The sequence below is a fragment of the Corvus moneduloides genome, chromosome 3 (genome assembly GCF_009650955.1).
Source record: "Corvus moneduloides isolate bCorMon1 chromosome 3, bCorMon1.pri, whole genome shotgun sequence".
NCBI lineage: Eukaryota > Metazoa > Chordata > Aves > Passeriformes > Corvidae > Corvus > Corvus moneduloides.
Window position 1 is genome coordinate 91,430,064 of NC_045478.1, and position 18,206 is coordinate 91,448,269.

Below are 18,206 nucleotides of genomic sequence, written 5' to 3' on the forward strand. Positions count from 1 at the left end.
CTCAGTGTCTGTAACAGTGTGTTAATACCATCTCTCACTGAATAGCCTGATCCACATCTCTTTTGTTATCTCCCAGTCCTTTGGGGTATTGCTTTTAGGAGATATGTACTGTGCTAACCAGAGAAGGAAAGAACAGGAAGAAGGTATTTCCCTTCTTTTCTTCATGGTGAGATATTTTACTTGTCCCTTTTTATATTTAAAAAAGAGCCCTTGAAATTCATACAACTGAATTCTGGTGGCTTTGCCACCAGAAAAAGGTCATACAGCACTAGGCAATGGCATCCATCCACCCAGTATTAAGTGGGACGTTCAGGCTAGAGTGGACAATATTCCTCCTACTCTCAGGCTTGCACAGACGAGTCAGCCTCATCACTGACTATGGAAAGAGCCTTTCCCTAGTACCTTTTCTGAAATTACACCACCCTGTGGTCGTTTGGCTTTAGGAACTTTCATTTTGTGCCCCATTCTGAACTTGCTTTGACCTGCTAGTCCAAACTAAGTAGGAGGAGAGTAAACACAGAAAAGAGAGACTTTGTGTCGGCAAGGGATAAAGAAGTCTGAGAGATAAAATCACCAGCAAATTAGCTTCTCCTTCCCTAATCATGTTTCGTACTACAGCTCTACAGGAACTTTGAAGATGACCCTTCAAGGCATTGGAGAAAGGGTTCTTCTGGAAAAATCTGCAGAAAATGAGATACTATATAAAATCTGCCATGATATGATATGACAAAGCCAGCAAGGAAGAAAGCACAGAAGCGTAACAGTGGGGAGAAGGAATCAGCAGGCAGACAGGGCTGCCCATCCCAAAAGTTACAAATGCAGTTCCATTCAAATGATGAGATTGGCCGAAAACTACATAGGCTTTGGGCACTTCTTTAAACAAGAGATTTTAGTTCATACCTATCTGTTCTTTAAACCTTTGGGATTGAGGTACCAACTAAGTCCAGCCTGCAGGTTAGAACTCGCTTGTTTTTAAGCAAAGTTCACATGCTGCTTTTAATCATTAGTAGGGAAAATAGATGAGGCTCTCATTTATATGGAAGAAGGACACCATGCAGAAGATACTGCAACAGGAGACATGGGGATTTAAAGCTTGTCACTGGAGAAAGAAGCTAATGCTGCTCAGTTGGTGTTAATGGGGAAAGAAGTTAACATCCCCTCCTGTACCCTGGTGAGAAATGTTCTGGTAAGGACTTGAGTAATGGACGAAGCCTTCTGAGGGGAGTTAAAGCACCTAAAGTAGAATACAGAAGCTGGCAGACCAGAAAGAGCATCTCAAAGGCAAGTGATGAAGGTAAAAGTGATAGTGGCTTTGGCAGTGCTGTTTGAGAAGACTAAGGGAAGGAGTCACAAAGATGTTTTATCGCATAAGAGGCCAGCAAGGCATGAATAGCGTTAATCACAAAGAAAAAATGTGGAAGAGAAACAGCCCAAAGGACTTGCAGCAGCTGGAACACATGGAATAGAGGCCACTCAGATTCTTCAAAATCTTTATATAGTAGCCCTAAATTCCTGAGAATCTCTCCTCTCCAGTATCATCTTAGCTCTACCCTTCCTGAACTCATTTGCCAGAATGCCTTGGATTTTAACTCCCATAGGCTAATCTTGTGCAGCTGGATTTGCTTTCATTGGTTCCATAATCATAGCCTGAGATAAACTCTTCCTTGTCATGTAAGAACACTAAAACCTCTACAAATCCCCAAGAAGCCTTCTCAACTGTCATTTATCTCATTGCCATACCTTATATATGAAGTTTCCTATTGTGACTCACCCCTTTAAACGTCATTGAATTCTTTGGAAAGGAGCTTGTCTCTTTACTTGACATCATCAATTATCCTTCCCAGTCACACTGTGGTATCCTCAGTGAGGCTGAACCCCTCACTATCTCAAGAATTTGCATAAAGAGAGATTATGATAACAGACTCTGGGTGAGGCTCTGTGAAACCATTTGTAGTTTTCTACAACACACTGTTATTGTAAGAGTGTTATGACACTAATCTGTATGCAACTAACAATTTAACTTGAAAAAGCAAAATGAAGGGTCCAGTTGTCTGCAGTTCTCTGCACAGAAATGCCTTGTATGGCATTCTCAAATCCACAACTGAAAAATCATGAACAAGTCCATAGAGTCATAGCATCAGCTTTAAAATTACAAGATGAAGAGCTGCAATACTCGGTTCTTTTCAATTTTCAATTGCCTCTGCTATCAGCTCGGCTGTGTCATGCCCCGTCTTGTCTTCCTCCCCTGCAGCCATCAGGGTGAGGAGTTTACTTAAAAAAAGAGGGGAGTGGGGGGCTGGGGGAGGGAGAGTAGCCTAGCAGCTACTCTTAGTAGAAGAGCAGAAATGGTTAATCTAGATCTCTGCCAACATCACAAGATTCTCTTATATTTTAACATGATAAATTTGATTCTTCCTGAATATCACTAATTTAAACTGGCTGTGGTGAAACAGTCACTCTGATGGCTTAGAAACTCATCAGGATTCACTACTGCGGCAAGCAAAACATCTCTGAGCAGATGGTGCTTTCTACCAAAGGCGGGAAGGAACTGGCCAGGCTCTGCTGGAAACCCACAGCCTGTGTAACCCTGTCTGATGAGCCTCCACTGCCATCATCTGGTATAACCCTCGCCTAGCAGTACAACTGAAACACACAAAGTGTGGTCCCAACCAGGACAATGCATGTGCAAAAGAGCAGGACAGAAAGATGTACTGAGTCACAGGAAGATGACACACCACCACTCACTTGTCTCCACCCCCACAAAAAACCCACAAACCCTCTCTTTCGTTGAGCTCATGCTTGGGGGCTTAGTGTTCTGGAACCAGAGTATCTTCAGTAACAATCAGAAGTCAAAAGAAGGTTTCCATTTGGGTACAAAAAGGAAAATTCTTGATTTTAAAATATACTTAAAATTGAAGAGAGCTGACAAGTCAAGAAACCCATGAGGGATTTTTGATACTTAACAATCATGTCTCCACATACTCTCCCCTCCATGCTTTTTTTTTTTTAAACACTAGGTCACACCACAAGAAAAAGACATCAGGGCAAGTTATTAATGGTTTTGGGGGCAGGGGATATAAACTGACAATAATTAATAGCATCTGCCTTAAGTAGCTCTGTACCTAGTACATTTGTTTGTTTCCATTTCCTCTCCCCCTACTTATTTCCATCATTTCTTTGTGACTTTGCATTACCCCATTTGCTGAAACACGAGTCAACTGAATTGTAATGTTTATCCAGCTATTTAACTTTCACTTGAACAAGCAGGTCCTCATCTAATACAGGCAGTAATAAGGAGGAAAAATTCATAAATTTAGTCTCTGAAGACACAATAGCCAGTATTAAGAATTTTCCAAAACCATTCTTGTCCTTGTGACAGGCAAAGCTCATTTCAATGCACAATTCACCTCAGACCTCTCAGAGTGCACACAGCTTGAGAAAGTCCAGGCAGTGCAGCACCATTAAGTTCAGGCCCCAGAAGCTGCATAACTTAGTAAGAATATGTCCTGAGCTAATTATCCCTGTGTCTAATCAGGTAGAGATCATTACTGTGCGGGCACTGACAAAGTATTCCTAGGGCTAGGTTCATGGGTGCTTCCCTACTTGGCTACTGCAAGCTTCAGGGAACTACATAGTGCTGGAGCAGCATCTGAGTGCAGGTCCTCATTCCCACTTTTCCTACCTATGAGGTGGTCCCATAAGCAGGGAACTCTTACCAATGGTTGTTATTGCAGAGATGGAGAAGAAGAAAGACCCACTGTAGTCCCACCTGCCCAGGCTAGTGGTGTTTCCCTGGAGGGTTATGCCACTCTTGTAGGCTTGGATGATACCCTGCAAAGAGACAATAACGTGAGATCCCACAAACCCCTTTAAGGCAAGTTCACTTGACTGGCATTTCCACTTCTAGCTGGTAAAATACCAAACGACAACCACTTCTGATTCTGTTGTTTCCCTTTTAGGAGAGGAGATCTTGTGCCTTAGAGACCAAAGGGCTGCAAGGTCAGAAAAGCCAAAATCCAGCATATTGCTTCTAAGAAAAGGGCATCTACAGTAAGAAATGAAAGTTGCATGTGCACATGGTAGATTATAGAGATAAATGTGGAAGGGATTGGAGGGTAAGAGCTAGCTAGAGAAGGCCTAGACAGACAGTAATTAAGACCGCCTTACGACATATTCATTATGAAAATGAAATGTTTCCAGATGGGCTATTCCAATGGCAGCAGTCCCAGGGCAGCAAATAGACATGCATATGTAAATGATGTAAATATGTAAATGATACAGATCCCTTGCAGGGGATCCCCCTGGGGAGGAATGCATCTGGTGTGTTATAGGAGACTGAGACTACTCAGGTTGGCCAAAATGACCCCACATCAGGACTACAAGTGTGAATGAATGGACCAGATTAGCATTATGCCCAATTCTGTTCAATCCTCCTGGGAAAGACCTAGAAATCACTAGCTGAAGTGTGCAGAGTTATGCCAAAACAAGACATCAGATGTCTTAAAAGTGCCCATGTCTGACTATGCCTTCCCATGCCAACAAAATTAATGACTGTTGTGTCCAAAACAACATTATTCACAGCATGTACACTAAACATTTCACACTGACACTTCCCCTGACAGTTGATTATCCTTGGATGCAAAAGTGTAGCCAAGAATACATAAAATTCATCATCTCTGAAAAAGACATGCAGATACTAAATAATACTGTCCCTATTCTAACAAAGGCTGCTAATAAAGCTTTTCACCACTGATAAAAGGAATCACACTCAGATTTTCGTCGGTGGTTTTACAAATATGTTGCAGTTTATACATCCACCGAACAAACTGGCATGTCAAACCTGCAAAGCAAGGAAGTTTTTTCCCATTTTACTGATGTTATGTGCTCTACATAATTTATATGATTTATATAATATTATACAAGGCTGTGAATTAAAAACTGTTTCCAGGGTCCCAAGCAGCAGCTTAACTACAAGGATCATGATCTCTTTTCTCTAGAGCTACTAATTCTCACACTAAGACCAAGGAGCAGCTCAGAGATCAACACATTCTTCTAATCAATAAACACTGTTTGATAGTGCATTTGCAGAAATATCTTGATTTACTCATAACTGAAGGCAACTTAAACCCTTCAGGGCCACATTATAATCTATTAAATTCTACATTATGAGACAGAGCAGAGAGTCCATGCTCTGAGAAGGGCTAAGGACCACATTATGTTGTATTGCATTTTGCTTCCTTCTGTGAATTGTCGCTGTAACGTGAGTGGGCAACTCAAAAAACAAATTTGTATATAGCAATAGTGACACAAAAGAACCAAGCCCTGCTTCCCTTCCCCATGCAGCTACCCCTGGGGGAAAAAAAAAAAAAAAGAGAGAGAAAAGGTTGTCTCAGGAAGCCCCCAGCAATATTTGTTTTGAACAGTTGTGTGTAATTCCCCCACCCGTTGCTCTTCTCCCAGGTCTGGTGTCTGCAGTGAGGTTTGTCAGGTTGCATGGGGTGCACGCTGACAACACTTGACCTTTGGTTTAAGAAGTGTAAGAAACTGCAGACAATGGCCTAGACAGGAATCAGTTCGCACGAACATAAAATAACTCCCAAAGTAAGTCAAATGGCAAGAGACACTGGAAATTTATACAGATGACCTATTTTTTTCTTCTCCAGAAACTAGTAGTTAAAATTGAAATAAAAAAGCATTTTATTTTCCTCAAAATTTCCTTCTGTAAACTGTGATCTCTGCAGTCCCAAGTAGTTAGTCTTGAACAAATATATAGCTGCTGGAACAGCAACAGTCCAGTTCTCAGATTAATTTATTATCAGCTGGATCAGAGACACTTGAAAAACTTAAACATGAAGCATGTTTGTTGTCCATTCTCCTGCCTGATGTCCTGCTGATACAAGCTCAGCAGTTGACAATATTACACACAACATCATGTTTTAAAAGTCAGAAACACTTAAGAACCAGAGAGGATTGCAAGAACCTGTGGCTGAACTGGCCCAAGAAAATGGAAAAATCTTCATGCAGAAAAGGGAAACAAAGAGCCTGCAAAAAACATTATGTGAACAAGCAGCAGTAGCCAAGCCTTTTAATGTTTAATTTCACATCTTCGTACCACTTCTGTTCTGCCTGGTTTAGAAGCAAGAGGCTGAGAAGTTGTGAGAACCCACACCAGCTTTGCAGTGACTTGTAACAACTCAGCATCCCAGGGTCACTGTTAACTTGCCCCAAGTGGTGATCCTCCTGCCAGGAAGCACAGGATGTGTCTTGAGGCTCTGCAGACAGGCCAGAATATTTGCCCTAGATGGCATGGTGACCTGCACTGCCATTAGGGGGAAGGAAGTACCACGTAACCATCACTCACTGGCAAAGAGCGAGCCCTGCGCCAGCTGTTTTCTGTTTCTGGTACAGAGGCACTTGCTATGCTTGCCGTAGGCTCCAAGACCCTTCAGCAATAAGCCTCTAGCATTTCTTTGTTAAATTGTGTTATCAAACACCCAGCTAACATCATTAACCATTAGGCCCACCCACCTGTCGAAGCCAGCCCAATGGGGACCACTGAATATTCATGTAAATCAAAGCCACTTGAATAAATGAACATTCCCAGAAGAAACAGTCAGTTCATTACTGATAGGAAAAAAGAGCTACTGATGTCACCCTTAAAAGGGAAGATTCACAGCGGGTGGAAATAAGAGTACAGGCTTTTGTTTTTTCTAAAGTAAAAAATGTTTTATTATACTATCTAAAATCAACCTTTGACATAGCAACAATGATGACAGAAAATTAAAGATTGACTCTCCTGAGAATGGTAGAACTAATGGAGCTTGCCTTCCTGCAGATGTGCCCATGGAGGCAGATTCATGAAAGAGAAATCTATAGATAGCTATTAATGCACAGAAATTACTTCTGGCACAGGAAGTCATTGGATTGCAAAGTCCTGAAGGCTGAGCAAGCATTCAGGGAGATATCAGTGAATACTCTCCTTAATTTACTATGTTCCTTTAGACTTTTGCTTTTGGCTATTGGTCTTTCTCATAGAAAAATTAAAAATGGTTTATAATTTTAGAGAGCACAGGAAAAAACCCAGCTGATAAACGCTTTAGCAGAACAGCTGAATTCTCCCTGCTTTTTCCATTGAAGAGGTGTTGATACGTCTCTGCTACTGATTTTCAAATAAACTTCAAGTACATTTTAGCCTGTGGATTCATGGTGTACTAAAGAGTACAGTGAATCACACATGTTGCATCGTAAGTGCTTATTCTCCTTAGCCAGCCTTTTTGAGAACCAGAAACTTAGTTTTACTTTATGATTATTTGAGGTGAAATCCCAGGGGTTTTCCTTTTTCTCTTAATTAGACTAGTGATTTATACAGTGTCTGCCTCAAAACCTAATGCATTGAAAGGCACTAGTAGAAGCAGTGTCTTAAATCCAGTGTTCAAAAGCAGTTATCTGCCTGGTCTAAGACCCCTCAATACCACCAACTGCTCAAACCAAATAAATACGGAACTTGCAGAGCTTGGGCTTGGTATTTTGGGAACTTTAAAGGTCATGTGGAACTTAAAGAGCAGAAAGGAAACAGGTGGGTGTTAAAATAATCAGAAAGAAACAGAATGCAGTGGTTCTTTGGTTTCTACTGGCAGACAAGCTGTATACCATAAAACCACAGTTTCACTTCTCTGTACTTATTTCCCCCTCTCTAAAGAGATAATTTACAGTTCACAGTGACGACGACATCTTTAGCTGACAATACTTACACAATTTTAAACTACTTTTAGATAATAGTTTCATGGGAATTATTGTAATTCCTATAGGATTTATAAATTGAGATTTTAAATTCTTAGACCTTCACAGGTCAATGAAACCTCATTTGCAGGCTGCCACATTTTCTCATCAAGTAGGCTATTCTGGTTTTTGACCAAGTAGGCTCTGCATGGTGCTACTTAATACTGCCATGGCTGGTGATTAGAACACCAGCATGATTTCCTCCCAATAAGGTCTATTTAAAATGTAGATACCCGTCCTGTTACTTTTGTGATAAAAACATGCCTCAGAATAGTCAAACTTGGCTTCCAGCTCCACCTTTCTCACGTATAAGCTCTGAAGTTTCAGTTAGGAATGTCATAAGCTAATGCTTGCAAATGCATGCTTTGTTAGATTATATCCCAGTACAAAAGCCTGGTTTGTGCATATTTCTGCAAGGAATTCCCTCCTTGAATTCAAGCTAAGCAGTAACCCTGTGAGGAAGCTGCAGATTTCTGCTGACTCCCTTATCGCACTTATTTTAGGATGGCAATACCTCATTCTTTCCTTGTCATTTATTAGCAATTGTTGGTTCTTTCTGCAGCAACATCCAAACACAGCATTATCAGAGTTTCCCTCTTTGAGTCAAAAAACAAAAAAAAAAAATTAAACCACTCTTACAGCCTGAATTTTAAGCCTTCACAGCTCTGGGGCTAGACTTCCACAGATGACTGATGATGAGTGACTAATCAATACTGGAGTTTTTCCACTCTACACAGCTTTGCAGCAATAAACCCAATGTAGTTACAGTTATACCAGCAAAAATTAAACCATACACTTTGAATTACACTCAAAAGATCTCTTCTGTTCATACTGTCTAGCTAAAAAAATCCAACCCCAAACCAAAAAAAACAAACCACAAAAACCCACCCCCAACACCTACAGTTTGGTTCCCACTTGACATTTGAGTATTACATCTTCCTCCCCACAAAATGTAGGTTTATTCTTTTCTATTTGCTGCAGAGCCACTCTATCCTTCAGCCATACCCATAAGTCTCATTTACCATGTTTGCTGTGTTATCAGCTCTGGGCAACTCCCAGCTTTCTCAGCTTACACACTTCCTCTCTTCCATGATTATCATTTCATGTGGGCCCCTCCACCACCAGACTGCAGCTGCAGTACAGCTTCTGATCACCAAGTACTGCGAAAGGAAGGACGATTATTTAATCTGACCTCCTTCACACCAACTAAAAATCCCATCTATCACTTCTGCACTGAGACAAAACACCATGTGACTAGGATACAGCCTTCAAAAGATCAGCAGTAAAGAATAAATGAATGTGTATATGTAAACTGAGGCACTATGTTCCTCACAATCTCTTTCTTTGGAACACTATGCTTCTCTTTCCTCCCATAATCTTTACAGTAAAAAATAAGCTTTATATAAATAATTAAACAGACTGATTCTAATCTGCCTGCTCTCCCCAAAATGAGCAAGTTAAGCAAAAACGACGAAAGCAAATCCCCAAAAGATTATGACCCTACCAAGTATATCCATAAGAATTCCTGACTTTTTTTCTCCTGGAGGAAACCCTCAGGGAAAGAGTCATACAAATGACCTTTTTATAAACTATAGCTCCTGTCACTGCTGTTGTCCCTTGCTTCTGAACTGTGGCATTCTGGCCAGAGGTCACGGTAATCTTGAGACACCTTTAAAGGCAAAAGCAGTATTTACTAAGTGTGTTTGAAAGCAGTTCTCAAGGAAGGCAAAAAAATGTGCAAGTGGACAGGTGTAAGAAACTTTATTCCCAAATTTAGTTGAAGTTTATATATTCTTATACAAAAATCAACTTTTGCAGGGCATACACGTCCTCCTGAAAATGGCTTACCTCATTTCAGACACTTTTCCTTGCCTTTGCAACATTATCAAGGAGGGAAAGAAGGTGTTCAAAAGGCAACAAGCTACCATTTAGATTAATGAGAAAACAACGCACAAACTTTGTGCACCGGAAATTCTGTCCCATGTTGGCATATAAACATTCATTTATGCCTCACAGAATACCAGCTGTAAATCAGAAGAAAATGGTTAACCCTGACCTTGGTCTCAGATTGCAAGGACAAAAGTCAATTAATTCCCAAAAAATTAACAAATAGATTATTAATCACACCTTTCCCAGCTATGAGCTCTGATCCCTTTGCCTGGAGTGGAAACTTACCTTAATTCTGCCTGAAAGCATAACTGGCACACCCCCCCCCCCCCCCCCCCCCCCAAAACAAAACCCAAAAACAAACCCCAAAAAACTAAAACACTCAGCTGAATTATTTTGAATTCATGGTCTGGGTGTTTTTTTTAACTTTACACCACTTGAATAACCTGAAAGCTGATCAAGCAACTGCTCCCCTGTCTCCCCAGAAATGTTTGCTAATGTAATTGGCACCAGTTCCTCAAAACCAAAGGAATCCTGATAGCAAAAGCACTTTTACTTTACAGCTGGGTCTCCACTACAGTTTCTAGAATTCATCTGGACTTACACACCAACAGGAAAGGAGTAAAAGATGTAGTCTAGTACAGTAATGTACCAATGCTACCCTAAGCCACTAGTACTTTTTCTGAAAATTAAGCTTTTATATCAAGGAAGAATCTGTGGCATGATTCATGAGACAAAGCGTTGCTGAATTCCAGTCACTTCCCAAACCCCAATGAGAACAGTAACTCGACAGCTGGGCTGCAAAAGAAGTAGGCAGGGCCTGTTGAAAGAAGCTGCCTGTATAACCTACAGAACACAGCAAGGTCGCATTGTATTATCCTTGTAAAACAGAGATTTCTTTCCCTAGTTGTTTTTCTTTTAATTGCATTAAAAAAGATCAAGTATGAAGAACAAGTACATACAAAAATAACCCACATCTTCAACAACTGATAAGAACCATAATTACCATTTCTCTTTTTAGAGGGCACCCCCAGTCTTTAGCTATTCACTGCTAGTTGTGGGTTTCAAACCCTCCTGGTAGGAATAGGTTATTGAGACACTCACCAGTCAATGCCAACTGGCTACACTCCCTTGTTACTTCCCACCAAGCCTGACCAGCTGTAACGGGGAATTTGGTAATATCAAAAGGACACATCTCTTTAGGCAGAGGTATAATATAGTAGGCTGCTGTGCCTTTCCTTGCCTCTCTCTTTTTGAACACAGGTACTAGACACCACATTTACCAGAACACCAAGGGGTGAGTCAACTAACCACAAAGAGGTCATCAGTAGGTTTTCTCACCACCTTTCAGGAAGAGTAACAATGTAATGCCAGCCTACTGCCTTACAGAATAATGATTTTACCTTCCACAACTTCTGTCAAACGTATGCTAGATGATGGTATTATTAGCACAGAATACACATTCTTGGTAAGGTACCCACAGCTATTTAATCAACAGGTCTGGAGAATGATGAACCGGCTGTAACTTAAGCAAAGTAGTAGCACATTTTGATAGGCATGATGCTGGAAAGAAAAATTACAGGGCATCAACCCTATTACATCTGTGACAAGCTAATTTGACTAAATCAGGTTCTATAAAGACATTACAGCTCCACAGTACCAAGAGCCATTGCTGTTCCTTAAAGACCCTCACTGCTGGAAAGCGTTCTCTGATGCTCACCCCTTACTGTTGCATCATCTGAGTGCAAGATTATTTTAGTAAACTGTGTTTGCAGGGTTTTATTTCCTGACAGCTGCCACAATTCTCTGCTGGTTCAATGTCGGTACAAGCCAAGGTATTGATGAGGACCTTTCAGTCATGTGGGATCTCACTGCTCTTGTAAACATCTACTCAAACTCTCTGTGTACCTCTAGCTGTTGACTCTGGAGATAACAGTATCTAGATCCACCTGCAGCCATTTAGTTTATAACCTGCCCTTTAGCATTAGGTCCTTTTCACTACACCTTAAATCTTTCTAGGCCAAAAAAAAAAAAAAATTACCTCAGCTTTCATTTTCTTTCATTTTCTCATTTTATGAATGCAACTGTGTTTAAACAGCATTATATAGCTAATACGAGAAATATAGTAGAAAACCAATAGAACAATGTAATAAATATAGGAAACATCTGTACTATGGAAATACGTATATAACAACAAAAGGTTTCTATCAAAAAAAGGAAAAGGAAGGATAGCATGAAAAGAATGCCATGGTAATAGGGTAACATACAAAAAATGCTGTTCCAAGCTTTGCCCTACAGCCAATAATCTGATTAAAGAGACACTGGTGAGTACAGCAGCTGAGTGCCTGTAACCATTCAAAAGGATGCAGGAAAAGAAGCAAGTTTGGAGGACAGCTTGGCTGGACCAGAGCTATATATATATGATCACACTATGCAATAAATCTGAGGCACTTATGCACTAAAAGTGCATCACACTGAAGCATGTCTAGGAGCCCCCAACCCCAAAAGGTCAGAGCGGGTCTCAGCTCTAAGGAACATGACTGTACAAAAGGTGTCCTCTTTGTGTGCAGCCTCACTTTCTGGACACTTCCAGAATCTAGAACCAACATAATTTTTGCCTGGACAGAAACTCTTAGATATTTTTCTCCCCAGCTGAGTCCAGCTACTTTTCTTCATTGTATTCAGAGTATACCACCTGCAATCTGTCTTATCATTGCATCTGCTGCCATCTTCTGCAAGTCTTGTCACTGAGAACTTCCTTTGATGTCACCTCACACCCAGTAGTTCCAGCATGTAAAGACCACCACCATAATTATAATAAAAGGCCAGATACTGCCCTCTTTGCATGTTGCCTAGTGGCTCATGAGGATGGCCTGCTCCCAGTCTTGTTCCTCGTGAGCATGTGTTCGTGTCAGACTGTATACAACGGCAGAAAAATAGCCTGGGGCTAGATGGGTCAACGAAGAGAACTCCCATGTTGCTTGAGTAAATGTCACTGGATGCACTGTAGAGAGACTTGTGGCCACAGTGCCTCCACTGTGCCCCGCGTGCGTATAAACACAAGACCATGCATTGTTTATTCGCTTACATGTAAAGCATTTGCACGTGCTACCTTCAACTACTTGGGAAACGTGTAACTGTTCGCACAGGGGAAGAGCCAGCCAATCCTTCCAGGCAAGAGAGCCCCAACAAAATCCAGCTATAGGAAGCAGGGACCCACCACCACAGATGTCACACATTTTCTAACACACTCTCCTCCACTGCTCTGTTTCTGCTGCCAGTCTGCTATTTTCAGCTCCTCCTGTCCTCTCCTTTAACTAGAAAATGACTTCTTCCTTGGAAAAGACCCGAGTCACAGAAATTGCTCCTACAGCACAGTTCACTTGCTTTGCTTCCCTCCTGCCATCCTCACCCCGTGCTCTCCTGCTAGCTCCTCAAAGCTGCAGCTCTCTGTTGCTCTCCATCTGCGCAAGGGTTGGAACAGCGGATTTGCACTCCCAGCTGGTAACTAGGAACTAAGTGATAAACAGGTTGTAAAATTACGTTTCTACATTGCTTAGCAAACTAGGATTTTATTTCATATTGGCCCCTGTACACTTAAAATAAACACAGTTTAGGATTATCTGGAATGAAAGAGCTGTAAGAAAACAATGAGGAATTGCCAGTAATGTCATGCCAATCAAAATTCACACAGTGCTTTACGTTTTCACAAACACTCTTTATATGTCTTTCTTAATTAACAAATAATCAGCTGTGTATCTAGAATACAAGTTTCTTATCTGAAGAGAGCCAGTGATGACATTGCCTGATTATGTGCAATGTGCTGCAATAACAATTTACTGCACAGAAAAACATTTCTTTTTGAGCACACCTAGAGCATGCCAGTGATTGCTGCACAGGAAATTTGAATTTAAAGAGTGTAGGAAAGGATCAGTTCTGTGGATTTTTTAGGATTAATTTTTCAGTGTTAAGGTTATTCGAAATAACACACAAAGTCATTCAAACTCAGAGTATGTTTTCTCAGATCACGAGGGCACACACAAATACTCCATAAGATGAAACAAAGCTTATTTGTAACTTTCCCATCAAGGGCTAGCTCAGTCACAATTAAGTACTCACACCGCATATTGTGACAGCCTCTGGTCTAAAGGGATTTCAGTGGCTGCCCTATTTCCCTATTCCAAGGGGGAAGGGTATCAAGAATGAGTAGAGGTCATGCTGCAGTAAAACAAACTGTCAGAATGACATTCTTACCTATTTAGTTGTGATTATCTTCTCTCCACTACTAGCACCTTGTTACCATCCTTCATCAAATCCTCCTGCCCTCATAACCCCTGGGCAAGTGCCATGCCAGGTGCTCACTACACAACGGGCCAGTGCTGAACGAAGCTTGGCTAAGACACAGCTTTATGAAATGCTAGACTAGTCTTTGCTATACTTCTCACATCTCTCTATTTAAATTCCACAGCTAGCACAGCACACACCATAAATAATAAAAGTGGTTACTACGGTAGCTTACAAAAGTCCAAATTTATAGCACATGATCACTGTACTACTGACTGCCAACAGAGGATATACCATCCAGAAAGTAAAGGGATGAGAGCGTGACATAGTCACACTCAGCATAATTTTGTCTGCCAGAGCCTTGCTGAAACACCTGACATGATTACTGTGTTTGGTGGTTTATGTATTCTTCTCTCTGCTGGAAAAAAAAAAAAAAAAAAAAAAAAGGAAGTATATATCCAAGTCGCTTTCAGATTCTTTAAACTGCAGTGATGGTTTCAGTCACCATCATACACTGTTTTAACAAACAAAAACCCACCAAAACAAAACAAAAAAACCAGCCCCAGGTTTTCTTTGTGTTTGGCAACATCTGTTTGAGGGAGGCTGACCAAAGCAAGGAGTACATACTCGACTACCAGCACCTACAGAAATCAAAGGGTTTGGGTAAAGTACTCAAGACACTGCGATAACCTGTTTTTTTTTCTTTTTCAGGCAAAAAGTGAGCAAAGAGAGACCCATTTATGTCACTTGACTCATATCTGTATCTAAAAACACAACCATCTGTACTTTAGTAAGACTGCTTCTGTTGTTGCTTTACGTTTTGCAACCATCCTGTAAATATATTCAGAAACATTTTCAAGGATAACTTAAGCGACTCAAGGACTTTCCCTTTAAACAACAAGCAGAACATGGAAAAAAGTTTGACACTAGTACAAACACCAATTAAATTTACCACGACAAAGCCTTCCCATTAGAATTTACCACTCGCAAGACGTCACAGACTGTAACTCATGCTTAGTAAGTGCAAGAGCAAACCTAAACCACCTGTAATTAACCGCAGGTAATTGTCACGTAAGCGGACACCGCCGCCGCCTGCCTTCGGTCAGGACGGCGGTACTTCAAAACCCGCGAACGCCACAGCTCAAGGGACGGCAGCGGAGAACGAAAGCATCTCGCTGTGAGCGGGGAGCACAGGCGGCCGCAGCCCGGGCCGCCCGCGGGCAGGGAGCAACGCGACCGAGGCGGCTGCCCGCAGAGAGCTTCTCCCACGCCGTGGGCGGCTTCTTCGGGCAGGATGATGTGTACGCATACACTGATACAGGGAAAAAGTTTTGAGGTTTTTGTTGGTTTTTTTTTAAAGTTACTCTCGGGCTGGAGGCGCGGTTGCTGCCGCTCCCGCCCCACTCTCGCCCCCCGGGCCGGAGGCAGCGCCTGCCCCGCAGCCCCAGCGGGGGCTGAACTCCGCTCCGCCGCCGCGCCCGGGCTCACCTCGATGAGCCGCTGCAGGGCGGGCCCCTGCAGGCAGGTGTGGTTGGCCAGCAGCTCCCAGTGCTCCCGGAGGAGTTGCTGGGCCGCCTGCACCTCGGCCGGCCGCTCCAGCGCCTGCAGCACGGCGGCGCCCAGCCCCACATAGCCCACGTAGGCCACAAGCAGCACCGGCACCCCCCAGCGCCGCCGCCGCTGCTGCCGCGCCGCCACCATCGGCCCCGCTGCCGCCGCGCCGCCCCCGGCGCTGAAGAAGCGGCTCGGCCGGGGGCGGGAGCGGGGCGGCCCGCGGGAGGACGGCAGCGCCCGGCCCCCAGAACCTCCCCCGGCCTGCCCCTTCGCACTCTCCGCGGCGTGGAGGGGAGCCCGGAGCCGGGAAAGGGTGGTGGTGGTCCAGCCGCTCGTCCCGCAGCAGCCCACCCCACCCCGCCACCCTCGTCCTTCTCATGCGCCGCTCCACTTCCCACCTGTCTGTCCCGAAGCGTGAGGTTGCCCCAGGGCTCCCTGCTCCGCGCCGCTTGTGCCTGAGTAGGAGCCAGCACCGAGTCACATTCGCCCCTCCGAGGGATGCTAGCCAGTCCCTCTCCCGACAGGGCAGAGCCAAGTGCTTCCCTCCCCAGCTAGCACTACTTAGAGAGCAGTACACTACCGTCCTACGCAAATCTGCGTTCCTCTTTCGCGTAGCTGCTAAACTAATGCAAAAGGCAGCAAACAGGTGTTAGTAACTTAACAAATCTTTGATAGGAACAAGTGAAAAGGTAGCAGCTTTTTCAGAGCCTTTTTATAGTTCGTGGTTTACCTGTGAAACATAGCACTACTTTCTTCATATAGGTAGTTCCTGAGACTTCTCTGTTTTCTTGTATAAGACTGCATCCAATATTCCCTTCTGTTCTCTCACCAATAGATAATCAAATTGCTTTAGGTGTGTAAGAACCTTTTAATTTATCTATTTTGTTACGTAATATGAGATAAAGGGGAATAAACCCAGTAAATTTCTGCACAGGATGACTTTATACGCTGTTAGAGAGTAATGTCTTCTCACACTACCTTGTGATCATTTTTGCTAGGGGGGTGTACCTAGTATTACAAGTAAGGCAGCCTCCAAACATGTATTGCCACACTGGAACTGTTCCGGTAATGTGCTAGTTCATGGTTTTCTGGGATGTGCTTTAAACTGACTAGTATAAACACATGGTTTCACTGGCAAGATGCAAAAATTAATATGCAAAGGCCAGACCAATTCCAGTGTAAAGATATCGTATGGAGTGCAGTCTTAGAAAAAAAAAAAATTACGCTGCTTTTTGCTCAGTCTTAATTCGGCCTTTCAGGGTGTTCAATACTCAATGATATTTAAAGAAAAAAATGGAATGATATATATATATATAAAGAAAACCTTCTATAAAAATATACATGAGTAAGAAAAAATGCAAAGATAATAAAAAGTATTTATATACTCATTGCCTCTTTCATTGAAGATCAGAAAATAGACACATCTGAGCTACATTTTGACATTTTAGCTGCATTTAAACCCAGATAGTTTATACAAAGAGCTCTGAGTATAACTGTGATGAAACACTATGGACTAAACATATAGTATTTAATGTTTATACTAAAGATATATAAAATTAATTACAAGTGAGACTCAGGGTTTTTATCTACAAGACATACTGTGAAAATGCAGGACAATCGGGCATGCGCTTACTAGAAGGACTCTGGGAAGAAAGAGATCAAGATTCACAACAAACCTTTACAGAATCATATAATATTTAAATGGCTGTTTCCTTGAGTATGCTCAGAAATGTCATTTGTCTGTCAGTCTTCTATTTACATTTCCCCAGAGAAAGGCTCAAATCTTTGCCAATGATACTTCGGTGTTGTCTGGAAGGACAACATGTATATCTGAGGATGAAGGAGGGCTTGTTGAGTAGGCTAAAAGGGTAAGTGTAAGCTTGGAAGGACATTTGCTTCATATCCTGTGCTGGACTGCAGGTGGTAGCTGCTCAAGACAAAGTGCTACTTTTCCACATCATAGTTGAGTGCTGCCTGGGCCATTGCTTCTGCCACAGCCTGCAGAGCCACATTCAGAGGCTTCAGAAGTGCTGTTTTCCATGCCTGGAGCTGAGCATGTGTGTTCTCCATTGTGTGTGGAAATACACCACTGGTAAAATGAGTTATTAGACCAAAAGTGTCCCTTTCGTGTGCTCCTCTGGCTCATGGCAAGTCCTTGTGATTGCACAGTTCTTCCACATTACTTTTCTTAGCTGGTCAGTTGGTATTTGATGATTACATTTTTATTAGAGGAAGGCTGCCAGAAAGCACTTGGTCCACCATGGTCAAAAACTGGGCCAGTGCTCCCGGTATGTATCTCGAAGTAACCTTGATTATAGATGTGCATGACCTTTAGGAGCTTTTCAAGACCTTGAAAAATTGACAAGATGAGCAAGAAATTTCTATCACTTATGTAACACGGGAGAGGGCATCAGTATCCTTTTCATTTCTCTTCCAATATGGCCATATGCTTGATTTAAAGGCAGCTTTTTGAGTCTTCTGTTGGGCAGCTGCAGAACTGCTGCAGTTGCTGTCAGCTTTATTAAACACAGCAGTAGCAAAAAATCCAGGAGGTAGTCTCACCATTTGCTGCTACTTTGCAAAATCAGTATCAGATACAGGAGCAATTTTCTGGACTGCGGGAAAAACAATCCAGACTTCCTGCAGTCAGATGTCAAGTAAGGATAATTTTAAGAAACACTGCCAGTAAGTGCTTTCTATCA

The 18,206-nt window shown here is 42.4% G+C and overlaps 1 protein-coding gene across 2 annotated transcripts in view; it reads right to left on the reverse strand.

Moving 5' to 3' along the window:
* Window positions 1–18,206, reverse strand: part of KCNK17 (potassium two pore domain channel subfamily K member 17) — a 30,723-nt gene that overhangs the window by 10,410 nt on the left and 2,107 nt on the right. Inside the window, exons 1-2 of one of the 2 annotated variants that reach the window (XM_032102746.1) lie at window positions 15,439–15,651; window positions 3,717–3,831 (exon numbers count right to left, since the gene is read on the reverse strand). In XM_032102746.1, the coding sequence (XP_031958637.1) occupies window positions 3,717–3,831; window positions 15,439–15,651 (328 nt within the window). Of the gene's footprint in view, window positions 1–3,716; window positions 3,832–15,438; window positions 15,652–18,206 lie in introns of those variants that run through there. The other variant, XM_032102747.1, reaches the window with a different exon arrangement.